General features: G+C 47.2%; 1 protein-coding gene across 4 annotated transcripts in view; it reads left to right on the plus strand.

Annotated features, from left to right (window-relative positions):
* Positions 1-113: 113 nt before the first annotated feature.
* The window catches only part of TMEM260 (transmembrane protein 260), a 76,977-nt gene continuing 59,600 nt past the window's right edge, over positions 114-17,490 (plus strand). For 2 of the 4 annotated variants that reach the window (XM_083166989.1, XM_083166991.1), the window contains exons 1-2: positions 114-225; positions 436-611. In XM_083166989.1, coding sequence (XP_083023115.1) covers positions 491-611 — 121 coding nt within the window. In that variant the 5' untranslated portion in view covers positions 114-225; positions 436-490. Of the gene's footprint in view, positions 260-435; positions 612-17,490 lie in introns of all 4 variants that reach the window. The other 2 variants (XM_083166988.1, XM_083166990.1) reach the window with 1 other exon arrangement.

Raw genomic sequence — 17,490 nt, forward strand, 5'->3', positions numbered from 1 at the left:
ATATTTTAAAAAGATAAATAAAATAAAAAAAAAAACAGAAAATCACAGATATTAATTATTATTTTTTTTACCACAAGATCGAAAATACCATATGCAATCTGCAGGTGGAGATGTTTGGTCCTCGCAGGACGCTGTAAACCACGGAAGTATCTTCTTATCACGTGGTGGACGCTGCAACCCGGGCAACTGGTCACCTGACCGGAAAAGAAACAGCCGATCTTCTAGGTTCGTTCATGCAGCATGTAGCAGGTCGCTGCCTGTAAGTACGACATGTAGGTGGGCAAAGTATTGCTGTCTACTGACTGCCGACCAGAGGCATGCTGGGAGTTGTAGTTCTGTTCTTTCGCTTTCATCCCACTTCTATGACCTAGGTAGGCAGTGTGTGGGGTAATGTATGCACAGTCCTGGCCTGACTCCTGTCAATTCCTATTACAGGGACATGCAGGCTGGCTGCTTTCTGCTGAGTGACTGACCACAGCCAGTGAAGAAGATGAGGGTGGTGAAACTTGGAAGTGCAGCTTCTGATGGCGCCTGCAGCCTGGCTGTGTTCACCTGCGTGTTTGCGGTCTACATTAAAACTTTACACCCATCAGTCGCTGGAGGGGACTCAGGTATAGTCACCATGTGATACTATGGTTTGCAGAGCGCAATGTCATTTGGGTAATGTTTAATCTGCCTAATGTTTTCTACTCACTAGAATGGGTCATAGGGTCGACACCTGAAATTTGTCGACAAAGCTAAGGTTGGAAGTTTGACTCAAGTGTCAGGTGGAAAATGGGACAGTCAAAGTTTTTCAGGTTTTTCTTGCTTGTCCCGCATTTCGACATGGACAACATATCAATCAATGTACCGCTGTGCTCGCCATGCTTCGGGCATGGTGCCTCACTGCACTCGGTGCACTATTATATTATTTCTCTGGTACTTGTTTCCTAGCACGACGCCCATCATATGCCATCGCATACCACTAATTAAGGTATGCGATGGGACCTGATTTTCGGGTCTTAAGACCGCACTGTACAATTTTAATATCGCATTGCATGCCATTACAATGGCATGCGATGTGATCAGACCTGATTTTTAATTGTACAGGCACCCTGATGGGTGATTACTATGTTAAATGCACTCCCATTGTTAACGCCACCCCCACTATCAACGCCAAACCGAAGCGTGGCGAGCGCAACGGTACGCGTCCTCCGACCTTTTCATACCCCCACTATACACGTCGGCGTGGAGTTGAGTTTATATAGTGTGGCGAGCGCAGCGAGCCACCGAGCCCGAAGCGTGGCGAGCGCATGCGGAATACATGTGAAGTAATCCGCGGGGCTCGCCACACTATATAAAATCAACTCCACGCCGACGGGGATAGTGGGGGTATGAAAAGGTCGGAGGACGTGTACCGCCGCCCCTCGTGGGCGCCATGCTTCAGGTTGGCATTGATAGTGGGGGTGGCGGTAACAATGGGGGTGCATTTAACATAGTAATCACCCATCAGGGTGCCTGTACAATTAAAAATCGGGTCGCATCGCTTGCGATGCGATCGATACAATGGCATAAGATGAAAATCATGGGTGCCGTGCTAGGAAACAAGTACCATTTCTCTGTGCCCTGGTGGATGGTAGGGTATGAAATCCCCCCTGGCAGCACAAGTCGGCTAAAAAAAACGTGAAAAACTCACATCGACATTTTGACTATCAACCTAATGGTTGTGTCTACCTTAGCCGTGTTGACTATTTCATGTGTTGACCTGTATCCCGGAATATACATATATACATTCATCTGCTATACAGCACCTGGTTTTCTGTACCTTATAGAGTACAATTATAGAACCATACCATCAGTCAGCCAAACTACCTGCCTTCCATGCTGCCCCCTCCCACAGTAGAGGGAAGCAAAGTAGTTATGTATGACCTCTGCTGGACAACTTATGGAAGAGGTGGATGTCTTTAGCACAGATGAGTGCCATCATTCTGGTCCTTATTCTGGTCGGTGCGGATATATCCGCGTGCGTTCGGCCCGCCGATGTTTTGTGTCTGCGCATGTGCAGAGGCGTCTCTGCGCATGTGCAAGCGGGGCGTACGGCCAAATCCCGCATGATATGTGAACACTCCGAACAGGGGGTGGAGAGGGGCGTGAAGGGCTATTTGGGCTCATTACCATATGCATACGCCCCGCGTTTCATGGGCGTTCCCATGCAAACGCTGGGCGTACGTATGGTAATGCGGCCGTGACGCACGTGTAGGGGGCGGACATATGACATCGCCGGATGTCAGCTGCCCGCCTAGATCCCGGCTTTTGCACGGAAAAATGTCCGTGTGGTCTGAGGTTGCGGGAGCTGGTGGAGCACTCGGTCCTGCATTCAATGGTCTGCGACCATCGAATGATGGGGGAGGTTCCCTTAGATGGAGGAGGCGTATTCCGTGAAAAATACACGTGCGGTCCGTTCGGCCAGCTTCTTACCGCGTACGGACGGAGTTGGCGATCCGTATGGAAGGCGGGGTTTCGCACGCACGGTCCTGGCCGCATAATCGGATCCGGCCGCACCGATCAGAATAAGGGCCTAAGTGTGATGTCAGGAACAGAGCATTTGTGTCTGATGGAGGGGGTCATGCTAGAGCAGGGGTAGCCATCTCCAGTTCTCAAGAGCTACCAACAGTTAATTGGGCAGATGTATTAAGCCTTAACAAGAGATAAATGCAAGTGTGATAAGGAGAGAGAAACGTCCAGCCAATCACCTGCTAACTGCCATGTTACCGGTTGTGTTTGAAAAATGTCAGTAAGGAGCTGATTGGCTGGACGTTTATCTCTCCTTATCACACTTGAATTTATCTCTTGTTAAGGCTTAAAACATCTGCCCCATTGTTTTCTAGTTCTCCTCACAGAATCAAGTAAAGTAATTAGCTCCACCTGTGGATCTTTTACAACATGTCAGTGAGGAATGAGTGCACCTGTGCACCGTCTTGGTGATCTGGAAAATGTTGGTAGCTCTCAAGGACTGGAGTTGGCTACTCCTGTACTAAAGCAGGGGTTCTCAAACTCGGTCCTCGGGACCCCACACAGTTCACGGTTTCCAGGTCACCCGGCAGGTGCACTCATTACTCACTGACACATTTTAAAAGATCCACAGGTGGGACTAATTATATTACTTGTGATTCTGTGAGGAGACCTGCAAAACATGCACTGTGTGGGGTCCCGAGGACCGAGTTTGTGAACCTGTGCACTAGAGGGTATATATCTAGCTATGACTTTTTGTTTCTTAATACATGACTATGTGAGTGTTTTCTTTCATCTCTCCATCCTACTTTTACCTGTATATGCCTATCTACTTAAGGAAAGCCTGAAAGTTTTATTATGTTTTTTTATAGTGTGAGTATATTATGCAGTGCTGTATATGTTATATTGGAATGTCCAATTTAACTACAGTGTGCACTGTAGAAATTAACCCCTTACCATCTGCACTATAACAGGTATACTACTGATTAAGAAAACTTTTCAGTGTTTTTTTTTTTTTTTTAAATCTCTGCCCTAATTAACCAGCCTCCATTTTCAGAAGTATGGCCAATGGGTATAGAGGTAGTGATAATCTAAGGGTAATTCCTTGTGACTCACATTACATTTCATGTTCATTTTTAGAAACTTTAGTGGGGTGTGGTATAAATGACCAACAGTCGGGATTCCGACAGTCATTACTCAGACGTCGGAATCCGGACTGCACAGCGGGGGGAGCGCAATGAAGCCCCTTGCGGGCTCGTTGCACTCGCCACGCTGTGCTCGCCACGCTGCGGGCACGGTGGCGAGCTGTGCTCGCCACCTATTTTATTCTCCCTCTATGGTGGTCGTGGACCCCCTCGAAGGAGCAGTCGGGATACCGACGTTGGAGGAATGACTGTCGGAATCCCGACTTTCGGGGAGCCGTCCGGCACCCATTTAGTGCACTACACACACAAATGAGGCCTGATTACCTGTGACAATGCATACAGCTGGTGATGATAGCCAATTCCAGTTGCTACCACCTTGCTCCATTGCTGCACCCTGCATCTTTCAAGAATCTTGCAGTTGCCTGAGGTGTCGCTCACCGCTGTGGTGATTCTATAACATGTCAGGTCTGCATACCAGTGCTGAAATACAGCCCACACTGTGCTAGAAGCGCCACAGCAGAGAGCGACACCCCAGGCAGGAAAGAGGAACTATACAGGTTTTAAAAGATGCAGGGTGCTAGAATGAACACGACTCACTAATACCCCTTTCACACTCGCAGAGCCGGGTCATACTCGGGAATGTTTTCCCGGATGCTTCCCGGGACGCTACACGGGAATGTACCCTTTCACACTGCACTCAGACCTGGGATCGAACCCGGGAGAGTTACATTCACACTGATCCCGGGAAATCCCTGCAAATACATATGCATGTCATTAGAAATGGACTCCAGGGCTCTGAAAGATGACATCAGCATTTGTGAGCCCAAGAAAGCTCCAATCGGCAGCTTTTTTAAAGTCCTGTGTACCCAATCCCAGGTACGGGACCATTCACACTGACCGCATCCCGGGTCAATTCCGGAATCTACCCAGGTCAGGACCTGGGTAGTAATCCCCGGATACTCATACCGGGATATTCTTTCAAGACCCTTTCACACTGAGCTAAATCCCGGGTCGATGCGCGTTCATGTGCGAAAACCCGGGATATTTTTGCAAGTGTGAAAGGGGTATTAGTATTCACTAATATTGCACTTCAACAACTTCCCAATATGTTCAATGTTTACACAGTAAAAACACAGTTTAGTTGTAAAACTTTTGTTATTTTAATATGAATGAAAACCAGAACAGTGTCTAGAGGGTTACCATATAATTTCCACAAAATTCTTCTATTTTCTCAAATCAAAATAAAGAAAATGTTCTGGATGTCCAAACCGTAATAAAAACCAAAGCATGGAGTTAATTTTATAAAGTGTAGCAAGCAATCGAGCCTGAAGCATGGCAAGCGGACGCGGATTACTTGACGTGTATTCCGCATCCCCTCACCGAGCTCGCTGCACTCGCCACACTTTATAAAATCAACTCCACGCTGACGTGGATAGTGGGGGTATGAACAGGTCGCTATGCCACGATTCGGGCTCACGTGGATGGTGGGGGTTTGAAATGGAGGCACTTGCCAGTATGTAATATGGAACACTGGCAAATGTGTCCTTTATTGTGCATGAGATGCACTTGCCATCTCCCTGAAGTGGACACGGGCAGGGTTGCCGTACCCTGCTGCACAAATTACTGAGACGCTCGTGCGTCCGCCAGCACTGGGAATCTGGCGGTTACCGGCGCTGTGTGAGAGGCGCTCACTATGCTTGCCAGGGACGCCGGGGACAGAGCTGCAGCTCGTGGTGACAGTACGGTGACTACACTGCCTGACGGGAACACTACGCTGACTACGCAGGGCTGCCGCTGGGACACTACGCTAGGCTGCCTTTGGGCTACGCTGATAGCGTAGCCTGCCGCCATGAAACTACACAAGTGCCAAATTAACTGTCGGCACGCACCTTCAGTGCAGTCGTTTCCAGCCGCATTGATGGCATGCAGATTTGACTTTTTTTAAAAAGTGAAAGGATCACATGCAATGTATGAGAGATTACAGTCTAGAGGAGTGGGGTATAACTGTGAGTAATTGGGAGATATGGAAGGACAGGTGGCATGAGTTAAGAGTGTGATGTGAGCTTGTAGACTTGAATAAATAGGTGAGTTTTCAAAGCACACTCAAAATAATACAAAGTAGTATAGAGTCAGTGAGTAATGAGTACACCTGCTAGGTGACCTGGAAAGCATGAACTGTTTGGGGTCCTGAGTATCGTGTATTAGAAACAATGGCGTGGGGCAGTGATTTTCAAGTACCCCCGCCCAGGCAATGTTTTGTGGCTTTCAAGAACAAGTACAAGAGAGGTAATGTATTTAGCTGGGTTCGTAATTATTCTACCTGCTTCCAACTCCTCAGTACATAATTTGTTTTAAAACCTGGGAGTTGAGGCTCAGACCCTAGACCAGTGTTTTTCAAACACTGTGCCATGTCACACTAGTGTGTCTTGAGCTGTTCTCAAGTGTGCCCCCAGATCTAGAGATGCCCAAACCAGTATACAGCCACCACCAGTCCAACTGGTATGTGCTGGTCTCTTCTTTTCATGCAAAGGGCCAATGTATTTTATTTTTGTTACCTGTGGGGACCAATAGGTTTGTATTTTTTCCTGGGGGGGGAGATAATGAAGTAGTCGAAATAAGCAGCAACATTGATTATAGATTTAAGATAGGAGAGGCAGGTAAAAAAGTAAGGAGTTGGTTGCTGTAGTAGGGATAAGTTTCTGGAACTATGGGTTAATAATGCCCTATGTACCATGGATTTCTGAGAATGGCTTTGTTGTGGGCTGTGATTGAATAGCTCCAGTAAATGCTACAAATCTGTGGTTATTCGTTGATTTAGTCTGGCGCTTAGACATGTTGAGATGAAGGTGGCACTGGGATAACCAGTAAGAGGTGGGATAGAGACATTTGGAGATGTAAGAAAGATTGGAATGAGAGAGGTCCATGGACGAGTAGTATTTTTATGTATCATTACTGGAGAGGTGGCAATGCAGACCAAATGGGTCTGCTGATGGGATCGCCAAAGGAGAAGGCGCAGAGAGGAGAAAATAAAGAGTCTTCGGGTCACCAGCTGGAAGAAGTTTAGTAGGGAAAAGTTAGAGTTGGATGTAGAGATGGAGAAATAATGGTTAGAAAAGTAGGACAGCCATTAGAGGTCAGTGTCACGGAGCCCAAGATAAGTTAGGGTTTGATGTAGGAGATGTGATCAGGTTCAAGAGGAGGTGGAGAATGTAAAAATGACCCTTTGTTTTAGCAGCAACAAGGTCATTAGTAATTCTGATGGCAGAATATAGTGAGCGAAAGCCAGATTGAAGCAGGTCAATAAAGGTGCCCATAGACTGGGCCGATTTCAGCTGATCGCGGTGGATTGGGCCAAGCAATCAGCCTAAATCGGATGTGTTTGACATCCTCCTCTGGTCCGATGTGCAGTCCCGCGCGCATTGGACCTGAGCCCGGAAGTCAATCCTGCTGCCGTTCAACCTCCGATTTAGCCCCACTCTCGGGAACGGGGTCGCATGTGATAGGACCGCATGTAATCCTGCCGCCAGGGGCGGCTCATGGGGGATTGGATGACCAGACACTGCTGGGAAACATCACAGTAGTGTATGGCCACCTGAACCTTTTGCAGTCTAAATATTTTTTTGCAATACAAACAGTCTTGTTTAACTGTTTAAATTAATTGTATTTTTTTTTTAATTATTAAAAAATGCTCTTCATATAATGTTGAGTGATGTTCTTATTTTAAAGTGGCTCACCATTGGTCTGCTACTAGCGCTAAGGCTGTTGAGCCTGACTAGACTTGGACTTGAAAGGGTTTAAGGCAGTTCACACCAACTTGGATTTACAAGTACAACTATCCACTCTTAAGCTGTATTTGCTGCTACGTTTATATGGAGGTCTTTTGTGTTCAGATATTGGAAATTAATTGTATGGCACAAACAAACTGTTCCTTTTCATAAACTAATAACTGTAAAAAAAAAAAAAAAAAAAATTCTTGACGACCAAAAATCCATAAAATGAATTCATGCCTGTTTTTGTTCCTTGATTTTATTCGGAGGGAGCTTTCATTGTTATTGGGGTAACTGTGCAACTAATTTACTGGATATAATTGTAGATGTAACAACCACTTTTCTGCTATTGAAAAATATTGCTGTATGTCAATATTCACAGTGCACAATACAGCAAGCCACTTTTGTGTGTTCAGCGGTAATGATTAACATTACGCTTATTTAAATAATGCATAATTACCACGGGCTAGAGAGATGTTACCTGGAAAGAGCCTTGCAGAAAATTGCCGCTAGTGTATTGTTTATGTACATTAAGTGTAGAGTTCCTTCAGCCACTTCCCATGTTGACATAATTACTGCCTGTGTGCCCTGTGCTGTCCTTACTACAAGTTCACCTCCAGCTTTGTTTCCATTTCAATTTATTTTACCGTGACGGATTGCAAGCTCTTTAGGATAACAGTATGGTATTCCTTTTTACAAAAAAAAATATTTAAAATTTAAAATCTAAACTGCCAAACATAACGTACAAGCGAGAGATGGAATCTGCTGCAACTGCTCCCTGTTCTTCTGTGGCTATGATGCACCAATCAAATGAAATAGCGACGGTATGTTTGTCATAATTACTATTCTATTATTCCGTGCTTTCTTCTACCCCCTGCTTTCTTCAGCATATTGTTTATCGGCCCCCAACCCATTCATGTTACCGGCTGGTGTTTAATAAAGAGCAGGTGCTTGCAAGAAGACTTAACGGGGGATAAATCAAGGAATGCCTACTATAAGTATGTTGTGTCCTTTAACTCAAAACAGCAGCTTAATGTATTAAGAAAGTCAACTTCAGTAGAATAATTTGTTCTATACTAACAACTTTCTCGCCTCTCAACTAAAATTAACTGCAGCCAACAAAATGCTTTGCCGTACACTGAGAATTATATACTTTGTCGATGAGGATGCATGTATTGGGCAGGGATGAATGTCGTCTTCTACCGCAGGAATATGTGATTGGGCTTCCTCACTGCTTCTAGCCTAAGGCATGGGTTGGCAAAGCATTGCCATGTTTAGCAACTGATGCGCAGTTTACCTGGAGGATTTTCGCACTGCGGATGTGCACTGTAGGTTATTTGTATGAATACCACAATATAAATGACAAGGACCAATGGTTGTAGTGTATAAAGTATAGTCCATTCATAAAAAATAATGAAAAGAAAATATAATTGTGTAGAAAGTCTAATAAGAATGGTATGAAGCTGTTTCCAAAAACCAGAGTTGAATAATTACACTCTGGGTTGTGATTCTTATGGGACCACTGTTGTGTTGAAATAGTAACGTCTGCTTACATTAAACCAAACATCACCATACATATAAAGGGGTTGGGATCGTTTGCTCGAATGCATTATGGTCGAATGTCATTACATCGAATCCATTAGGTCGAATTGCTAAAAGGTCGACATGATTCTAGGTCGACATGGGAAAAGGTCGAAATGATTCTAGGTCGAAAGGTCATTAGTTCGACAGGTCATTAGGTCGACAGGGTCATTAGTTCGACATTGTCTAGGTCGACATTCACAAAGTCGACATGGGGTTTTTCACTGTTTTTTTACCTGAATGTCAACACAGTCGACATGGACACAGTTTAAAGTGCACTGCATCCCCTCGCATCGCTCGCTGCGCTCGCAATGCGTCGGGCACGGTGCCTCGCTACGCTCGGCACACTATTTTATTCTCCCACCACGCCCTAGTGGATGGTAGGGCATGAAATACCGCCTGTCAGCACATGTTGGCTCAAAAAACAGTGAAAAACCCCATGTCGACTTTGTGAATGTCGACCTAGACAATGTCGAACTAATGACCTTGTCGACCTAATGACCTGTCGAACTAATGACCTTTCGACCTAGAATCATTTCGACCTTTTCCCATGTCGACCTAGAATCATGTCGACCTTTTAGCAATTCGACCTAATGGATTCGATGTAATGACATTCGACCATAATGCATTCGACCAAATGACCGCATCCCATATAAAGGTATCTTTTTTTTCCCAATATACGTCTATTACATAGGATCTCTAAGGATGCTCACACGTATGCTTACTTGTGTCACACCAGGGGACTCAGTCGACAAGACTGAGACCTCTGGTGGGGACCTGGACCGGTACCTGAACCGGGGAGGTTGGAGAGGACCCCTGCGCATGAACTGCGCGACAGTGCACCCAGAGCCAATAAGAAGTCAGAGGTAAAAGTACAACCAGATTTATTATGCAGAAGGTTGTAATGATACAGGCAGTAAAGTATGCAGGAGTAATGACAGTTCATGCAGATTGCAATACTTTACAGGTATGATGAATGAAGTATCGATGGTGGAACATCGGATGGATATCGGATATGGAGACTGTGGGTCCGGAATGACGGACGGCAGATAGGAGCTTGACTGTGGGTCCGGAATGACGGACGGAAGCTTGACTGTGGGTCCGGAGTGTCGGACTATCGATGGTGGAACATCGGAAGCGGATGATGCAGGAGCATCGGAGGACCAGAGTCCTGGAGCTAGGCTGGATCGCTGGGCTGACGAGGCAGGCTCACAGGTGATGGAATAACCTGGATATCAACAGGAGATGGAATAACCTGGAACGCTCTGCAGAATGGGAGACAACACCAGCGGAGAAATACACTTGCACGGAGACAAGGACAGCTGACCATATACAGGAGACAACTGAAGCACTAGCATTGATCTGAGAGCTCCCAGCATACTTATACCCACTGGGTGGCCAGGATTGGCCGGGCAGGTATGACTGGGAGATCAGATCACACAGGATTGGATGGGAATGACATGTGACTGGGAAAACATGGCAGCCCCCATGTCAGGCTATGGCGGGAAAGTATGTTTGTGCACACCATGCTGGATACTGGGAGCAATGGCGGCGGACAGGTGGATTGCCGTGCACTGGGTACTGTCACTGGGGACAAGGAGAGCGGTGCGCCGCGCAGCCGCGGACTCAGCAGCGCTGAGCAGACTGGAGGATGGCAGCGGTGATGGCGCACGGCAGACAGGACGCCGGCAGAGGTGACGTCTGGACCGCAAGCTGAACCTGCGGAGGCACTTAGCCGGTAAGAAAGTCTGTCTGAGAGCTCGGATCGTGACAGCACCCCCCCCTTTAAGGGTGGCCCCAGGACACCTTTTAGGCTTGCGGGGAAACTTGGAGTGGAACGCCCGGATGAGTCTGGGAGCATGGACATCGATGGCATTGGTCCATGATCGCTCTTCGGGGCCGTAGCCCTTCCAATCGATCAAATATTGCAGACGACCATATCGGATGCGAGAGTCCAAGATCTTACTGACCTCATATTCTGTTCCACGCTGGGTGCAAACCTTAGGAGCCTTGGGGAGCTTGGAATGAAAGCGATTCAAGACCAGCGGCTTGAGCAGCGAAATGTGAAATGTAGCTGGCACTTTCAAATAGGGCGGCAACTTGAGCTTGTAAGCTACTGGATTGACGACTCGCTCAACTGGGAAAGGACCAATATATCGGGGAGCGAACTTCATCGATGGCACTCTCAATCGAAGATTCTTGGTTGACAACCAGACACGATCTCCGGGACGGAGGGCTGGCACAGCTCTGCGTTTCCTGTCGGCAAATTTTTTGTACCTGCTTGAAGCCTTCAGAAGTGAAGAACGAATGAGCTTCCAGGATTTGACGAATTGCCGGATGGTCGTGTCGACCGCTGGAACAGAGGACACAGGTTGCAGAGTGAAGTCAGGAACTCGAGGATGAAACCCATAGTTGGCAAGGAATGGAGTGACATTAGATGAAGAATGATATTGGTTATTATGGCAGAACTCTGCCCATGGAAGGAGTTGAGCCCAGTCATCTTGGGAAGAAGAGACATATGTGCGGAGAAATGCTTCAAGGTCCTGATTCACCCTCTCCGTTTGGCCATTGGTTTGAGGGTGGTAGGCTGTGGAAAACTTTAGCTTGATTTGAAGCAGGGAGCACAGGCTTCGCCAGAATTTGGCTACGAATTGGACTCCTCTATCGGAGATAATTTCAAGAGGCAGTCCATGAAGCTTGAATATCTCTTTGATGAAGAGCTGGGACAGCTTGGAAGCTGACGGAAGACCGGTGAGGGGAACGAAGTGAGCCATCTTGGTGAACCGATCAACAATCACCCAGATGGTGGTGAACTTGTCAGACTCTGGAAGATCAGTTACAAAGTCCATAGAAATATGCGTCCAAGGACGATGTGGCACTGACAGTGGCATCAATTGCCCAGGAGGAGACTGACGACTGATCTTGTGCTGAGCACATTTAGCACAAGAGGAAACAAAGTCCTGTACATCCTGTTTGAGGGACGGCCACCAGTAGGACCTGGTGATAAACTCGTAAGTTTTCTGAATGCCTGCATGGCCAGCGAATTTTGAAGCATGCGCCCAACAGAGCAACTTCTTTCTTAGAGCTGGCTTTACATATCTTTTCCCTGTAGGGGGCGTGAGATTAGAAACTCTCGTTGCGGAGAAGGCCACTGGATCAATAATGAAATGTTGATGTGTGGACTTTGACTCACTTTCTTGCTCCCATGAGCGGGAAAGGGCATCAGCTTTTCGGTTTTGTGTCCCTGGACAGAACGACAGCTTGAAACGGAACCTGGAAAAGAAAAGTGTCCATCTGGCTTGACGGGGATTTAAGCATTGAGCAGACTTGAGATACAGAAGATTCTTGTGGTCTGTGATAATTGTGATCTCATGAACAGCGCCCTCTAGAAGATATCTCCACTCTTCTAATGCCAACTTGATGGCGAGAAGCTCTTGGTCACCGATGGCATAGTTACGCTCTGCAGGCAGGAACTTACGGGAGTAGAACCCACAGGGATGAAGACGACCATCGGGCGCTTTCTGCGAGAGGACTGCCCCAACACCCACGGAGGAGGCATCAACCTCGAGAATAAAGGGCAAGGTGGTATCAGGTTGTCTTAAAACAGGAGCGGAAGTGAACCTCTGTTTCAACAGATGGAAGGCTTCGATGGCTTCTGCCGGCCACTTCGCTGGATTAGACCCCTTTTTAGTCAAGGCAGTGATGGGAGCCACAATAGAAGAGAAGTTACGAATGAATTTTCTGTAATAATTGGCAAAACCCAGGAAACGTTGAATACCTTTCAGCGAAGAGGGAATTGGCCAATCTTGGATGGCCTGCAGTTTTCCTGGATCCATTTGAAGACCGGAACCGGAGACAATGTACCCTAGGAAGGGTATAGACTTCACCTCGAAGACACACTTCTCCAGTTTACAGTAGAGATGATTAGCTCGCAGCCGGGACAGAACCTCTTTGACCCAATAACGATGTTCTGTGATGTTATTGGCGTAGATTAAAATGTCATCGAGATATACAACTACATGACTGTACAGAATGTCCCGAAAGATCTCATTGACATAGTGCTGGAACACGGCTGGGGCATTGCTGAGCCCAAAGGGCATGACGAGGTACTCATAATGGCCGTCTCTGGTATTAAACGCCGTCTTCCACTCGTCGCCCTCTCGTATGCGGATGAGATTGTATGCACCTCTCAGATCGAGTTTTGTAAAGATGGTTGCACCGCTGACACGGTCAAACAGCTCGGTGATGAGAGGCAACGGATATCGGTTCTTTACTGTAATGTCATTGAGGCCGCGATAATCAATGCAGGGACGTAGGCCTCCATCCTTTTTTTTGACGAAGAAGAATCCTGCGCCAGCAGGAGAAGTCGAAGGACGGATGAATCCCTTTGCCAGATTTTCCTTGATGTAACTGGTCATGGCTTGAGTCTCTGGAAGAGAGAGAGGATAGGTTCTACCTCTGGGTGGTTCTTTGCCTGGGATGAGTTCAATAGGGCAATCCCACGGTCTGTGAGGAGGTAGGACATCAGCGCCAGACTTGCTGAATACATCTGAGTACTCTTGGTAGGGAAGAGGCGGAAGGTCTGCTGCATCGGCTGAAGAATGACGAGCTGGGAGTACCTTTTGGAGACAGGTACCGGAGCAGGAAGGATCCCAGGAAAGGATTTCAGATGTCTTCCAATCAAGACGAGGATTGTGAAGACGGAGCCAGGGTAAACCCAGAACCAGAGCATGAGTGGCTCGGGGTAAAACCAGGAAGGACAAACGTTCAGTGTGCAGGACTCCCACTTTTACTGTAAGTGGCAAAGTTCTGCGGGAGACTGTCGCATCAGGAATCCTACTGCCATCCACAGCAGTAAGGAAGACAGTCTTGGAAAGACTTTCAGTGGGCAACCCCCACTTGCGGACCAGTTCTGCGGTAACAAAGTTGCCAGCGGCACCGGAATCAAGAAGCGCGGAGACAATCTTGAAATGCTGACCAACTTGTAGGGAAACTGGAAGGACACAATCGGTTGCTGATGGAGAGGACTTAATTACTCCTAGCCTACCCTCTCCTTGACGGGCTAGGAGGAGGAGTTTTCCTGACGCTTTGGGCATGCAGAAATTTGATGTGCAGGATCGGCACAATACAGGCAGAGCTGTGCCAACCGTCGACGTCGACGTTCTCCTGGAGACAAGCGGAAACGGTTTATCTCCATTGGTTCTTCTTTGGAATGGACCGCAGGAGCAGTGGGTAAAGAAGGCGGAGGAGTTGGCACTTTAACTGGAGCGCTCTTGTGACGTTCTATAGCCCTTTCTCGGAAGCGTAGGTCTACTTTAACACACAATGAAATAAGGTCACTTAGACCTGAGGGTAAGTCTCTTGTAGCAAGTTCATCCTTGATACGATCGGATAGGCCATGCCAGAAAGCTGCGTATAAGGCCCCATCACACCAGGAGAGTTCAGACGCCAGAATCTGGAACTGGACCAGATATTGCCCGACGGAACGGGATCCCTGTCTGAGACGGAGGAGTTCAGTGGAGGCAGATGCTGATCGCCCAGGCTCATCGAAGATACGCCGGAATGTTGACACGAAGTCCTTGTAATTGGACAGGATGGCATCAGATCTTTCCCATAAGGGAGATGCCCACTCTAGTGCCGCTCCACACAGGAGGGAGATGATGTAGGCGATCTTGACCCTTTCAGTAGGGAAGTTGCTGGGTTGCAGCTCGAAGTGAATCTCACACTGATTGAGAAAGCCTCGACAGGTCTTGGGGTTCCCATCATACTTGGTGGGGACAGACAGATGAAGGCGAGGTGCAGCAGCCATTACAGGAGGATGAACGGGACTTGGAAGTTCTCTGACAGGCTCAGGGCCACTGAGAGTGGTCTGTAACTTATCCAGCCGGGAAGACAGATCTTGCAGGCAATGAATCACTTGGCTCTGCGCAGCCTCTTGCTGATCCAAGCGAACAGCCAGTTGCTGTACAGGGCTGGGTGGAGAAGCTTGGTTTGCGGCTGGATCCATTTGGCTAGTGCTTACTGTCACACCAGGGGACTCAGTCGACAAGACTGAGACCTCTGGTGGGGACCTGGACCGGTACCTGAACCGGGGAGGTTGGAGAGGACCCCTGCGCATGAACTGCGCGACAGTGCACCCAGAGCCAATAAGAAGTCAGAGGTAAAAGTACAACCAGATTTATTATGCAGAAGGTTGTAATGATACAGGCAGTAAAGTATGCAGGAGTAATGACAGTTCATGCAGATTGCAATACTTTACAGGTATGATGAATGAAGTATCGATGGTGGAACATCGGATGGATATCGGATATGGAGACTGTGGGTCCGGAATGACGGACGGCAGATAGGAGCTTGACTGTGGGTCCGGAATGACGGACGGAAGCTTGACTGTGGGTCCGGAGTGTCGGACTATCGATGGTGGAACATCGGAAGCGGATGATGCAGGAGCATCGGAGGACCAGAGTCCTGGAGCTAGGCTGGATCGCTGGGCTGACGAGGCAGGCTCACAGGTGATGGAATAACCTGGATATCAACAGGAGATGGAATAACCTGGAACGCTCTGCAGAATGGGAGACAACACCAGCGGAGAAATACACTTGCACGGAGACAAGGACAGCTGACCATATACAGGAGACAACTGAAGCACTAGCATTGATCTGAGAGCTCCCAGCATACTTATACCCACTGGGTGGCCAGGATTGGCCGGGCAGGTATGACTGGGAGATCAGATCACACAGGATTGGATGGGAATGACATGTGACTGGGAAAACATGGCAGCCCCCATGTCAGGCTATGGCGGGAAAGTATGTTTGTGCACACCATGCTGGATACTGGGAGCAATGGCGGCGGACAGGTGGATTGCCGTGCACTGGGTACTGTCACTGGGGACAAGGAGAGCGGTGCGCCGCGCAGCCGCGGACTCAGCAGCGCTGAGCAGACTGGAGGATGGCAGCGGTGATGGCGCACGGCAGACAGGACGCCGGCAGAGGTGACGTCTGGACCGCAAGCTGAACCTGCGGAGGCACTTAGCCGGTAAGAAAGTCTGTCTGAGAGCTCGGATCGTGACAACTTGGTATTTCTGTTGATCCTCATAAAATGGTTTCTTTTGGATCCTCAGGTTCAAGAAAATTACTCTGAGTATTCCACAATACTAATTTATTGTTAAAAATGAATAAAAAATACAAAATGCAAGATATCACACCAAGATGGTACAGGGATCTAAGAATGGGCGATAGTGGACACGGACTCGCTCACCCTATGTAGGTCCTAATACAGGACTGATATCTATATCAGTTGGAACGCACTAGCGGGCCATACTTCCTGATGAATGGAACGCAAGGAAGTAAATTTTGATAATCTGACCACATAATCCGGAAGTAAAAAACCGGCATACACTCGCCGGACCCCAAACGCTATACCCGGAAGTACACTGAGGATATATCACCATCAGATATTCCTCTTTCCTTTGCAAAGTGCAGCGCGATCGTATGCGCTGCTATACAAACACATAACATCCAGCACTTTATCTATTCAGATGAGAAACCGTTGATATGCGGTTCAACTGTGTTCCATTCAACCGGAAGTGCGTCACCGGAAACCCGGAGACGCATCTGACCTCTCTTATTTTGATATTATATCATTTACGTTTTTTTATTACTTCTAAGCCTCGTTTTATAACTTTAAAAACATTCACATGCTCTAGTCTGTCTTCTACTCATACTGATTAGGTTTTTAATATGTTTTATGAAAGAAATAAGATTGATTAAACTTACACAGTTGTGCACAATATTCCTATTACCAGGGGTATTTATACCCTGACTCTGTACCTAGCAAACCACCTTGAAAAAGCTGCAGGGGCAGCGAAACGCATTGGCCAGTGGTACACCCATCCAGATGCCTTCTACTATCCCTTCCAGTACAAGCCTGCCAGCACCATTCCAAGTTTGGGAAATTTACCAGAATTGCTTCCACCACCTCAGGTGCAGGATCCCTAAGACAGGCATCATTCGTTTTGTGGAGGAACGCCACCTCTCTTAATATCGCCAAGTCAGGATTCCCATCCACAACTCTTTCCACATTCAGTATGGAATAACTCCATTTACCACCTATTGGAGGCAATACAGCGAGGAAGCATCTCACCTCATTGTTTCCCTAATACAATTGGAATATCATCCTTTTGGGCCCAAAAGAGGACAGGATACACCTGGATTAAGGTGACTTTTGGGGACATCACCCACATATTCAAATACCGCAGCACCCCTTTATATCCATGTAAATCCACATTTTATGCTTTTAGCTATATAGCTTTATATATATACTACCCCCTTTTTTTTTTTTTTTTAAAGGAAAGGAATTCCTTCCTTTCAAAATAAAATAATTGTTTTTATATTAAGTATAACACCTGTTACTATTTTATAGCGCAACCACCCTTCCTTTCTTTCCACATTGTAAGCAGATGTTACTATTTCAACACAACGGTGGTCCCATAAGAATCAGTTTCACAACCC

Source organism: Crinia signifera, chromosome 12 (assembly GCF_055691185.1).
Source record: "Crinia signifera chromosome 12, ASM5569118v1, whole genome shotgun sequence".
Taxonomy (NCBI): domain Eukaryota; kingdom Metazoa; phylum Chordata; class Amphibia; order Anura; family Myobatrachidae; genus Crinia; species Crinia signifera.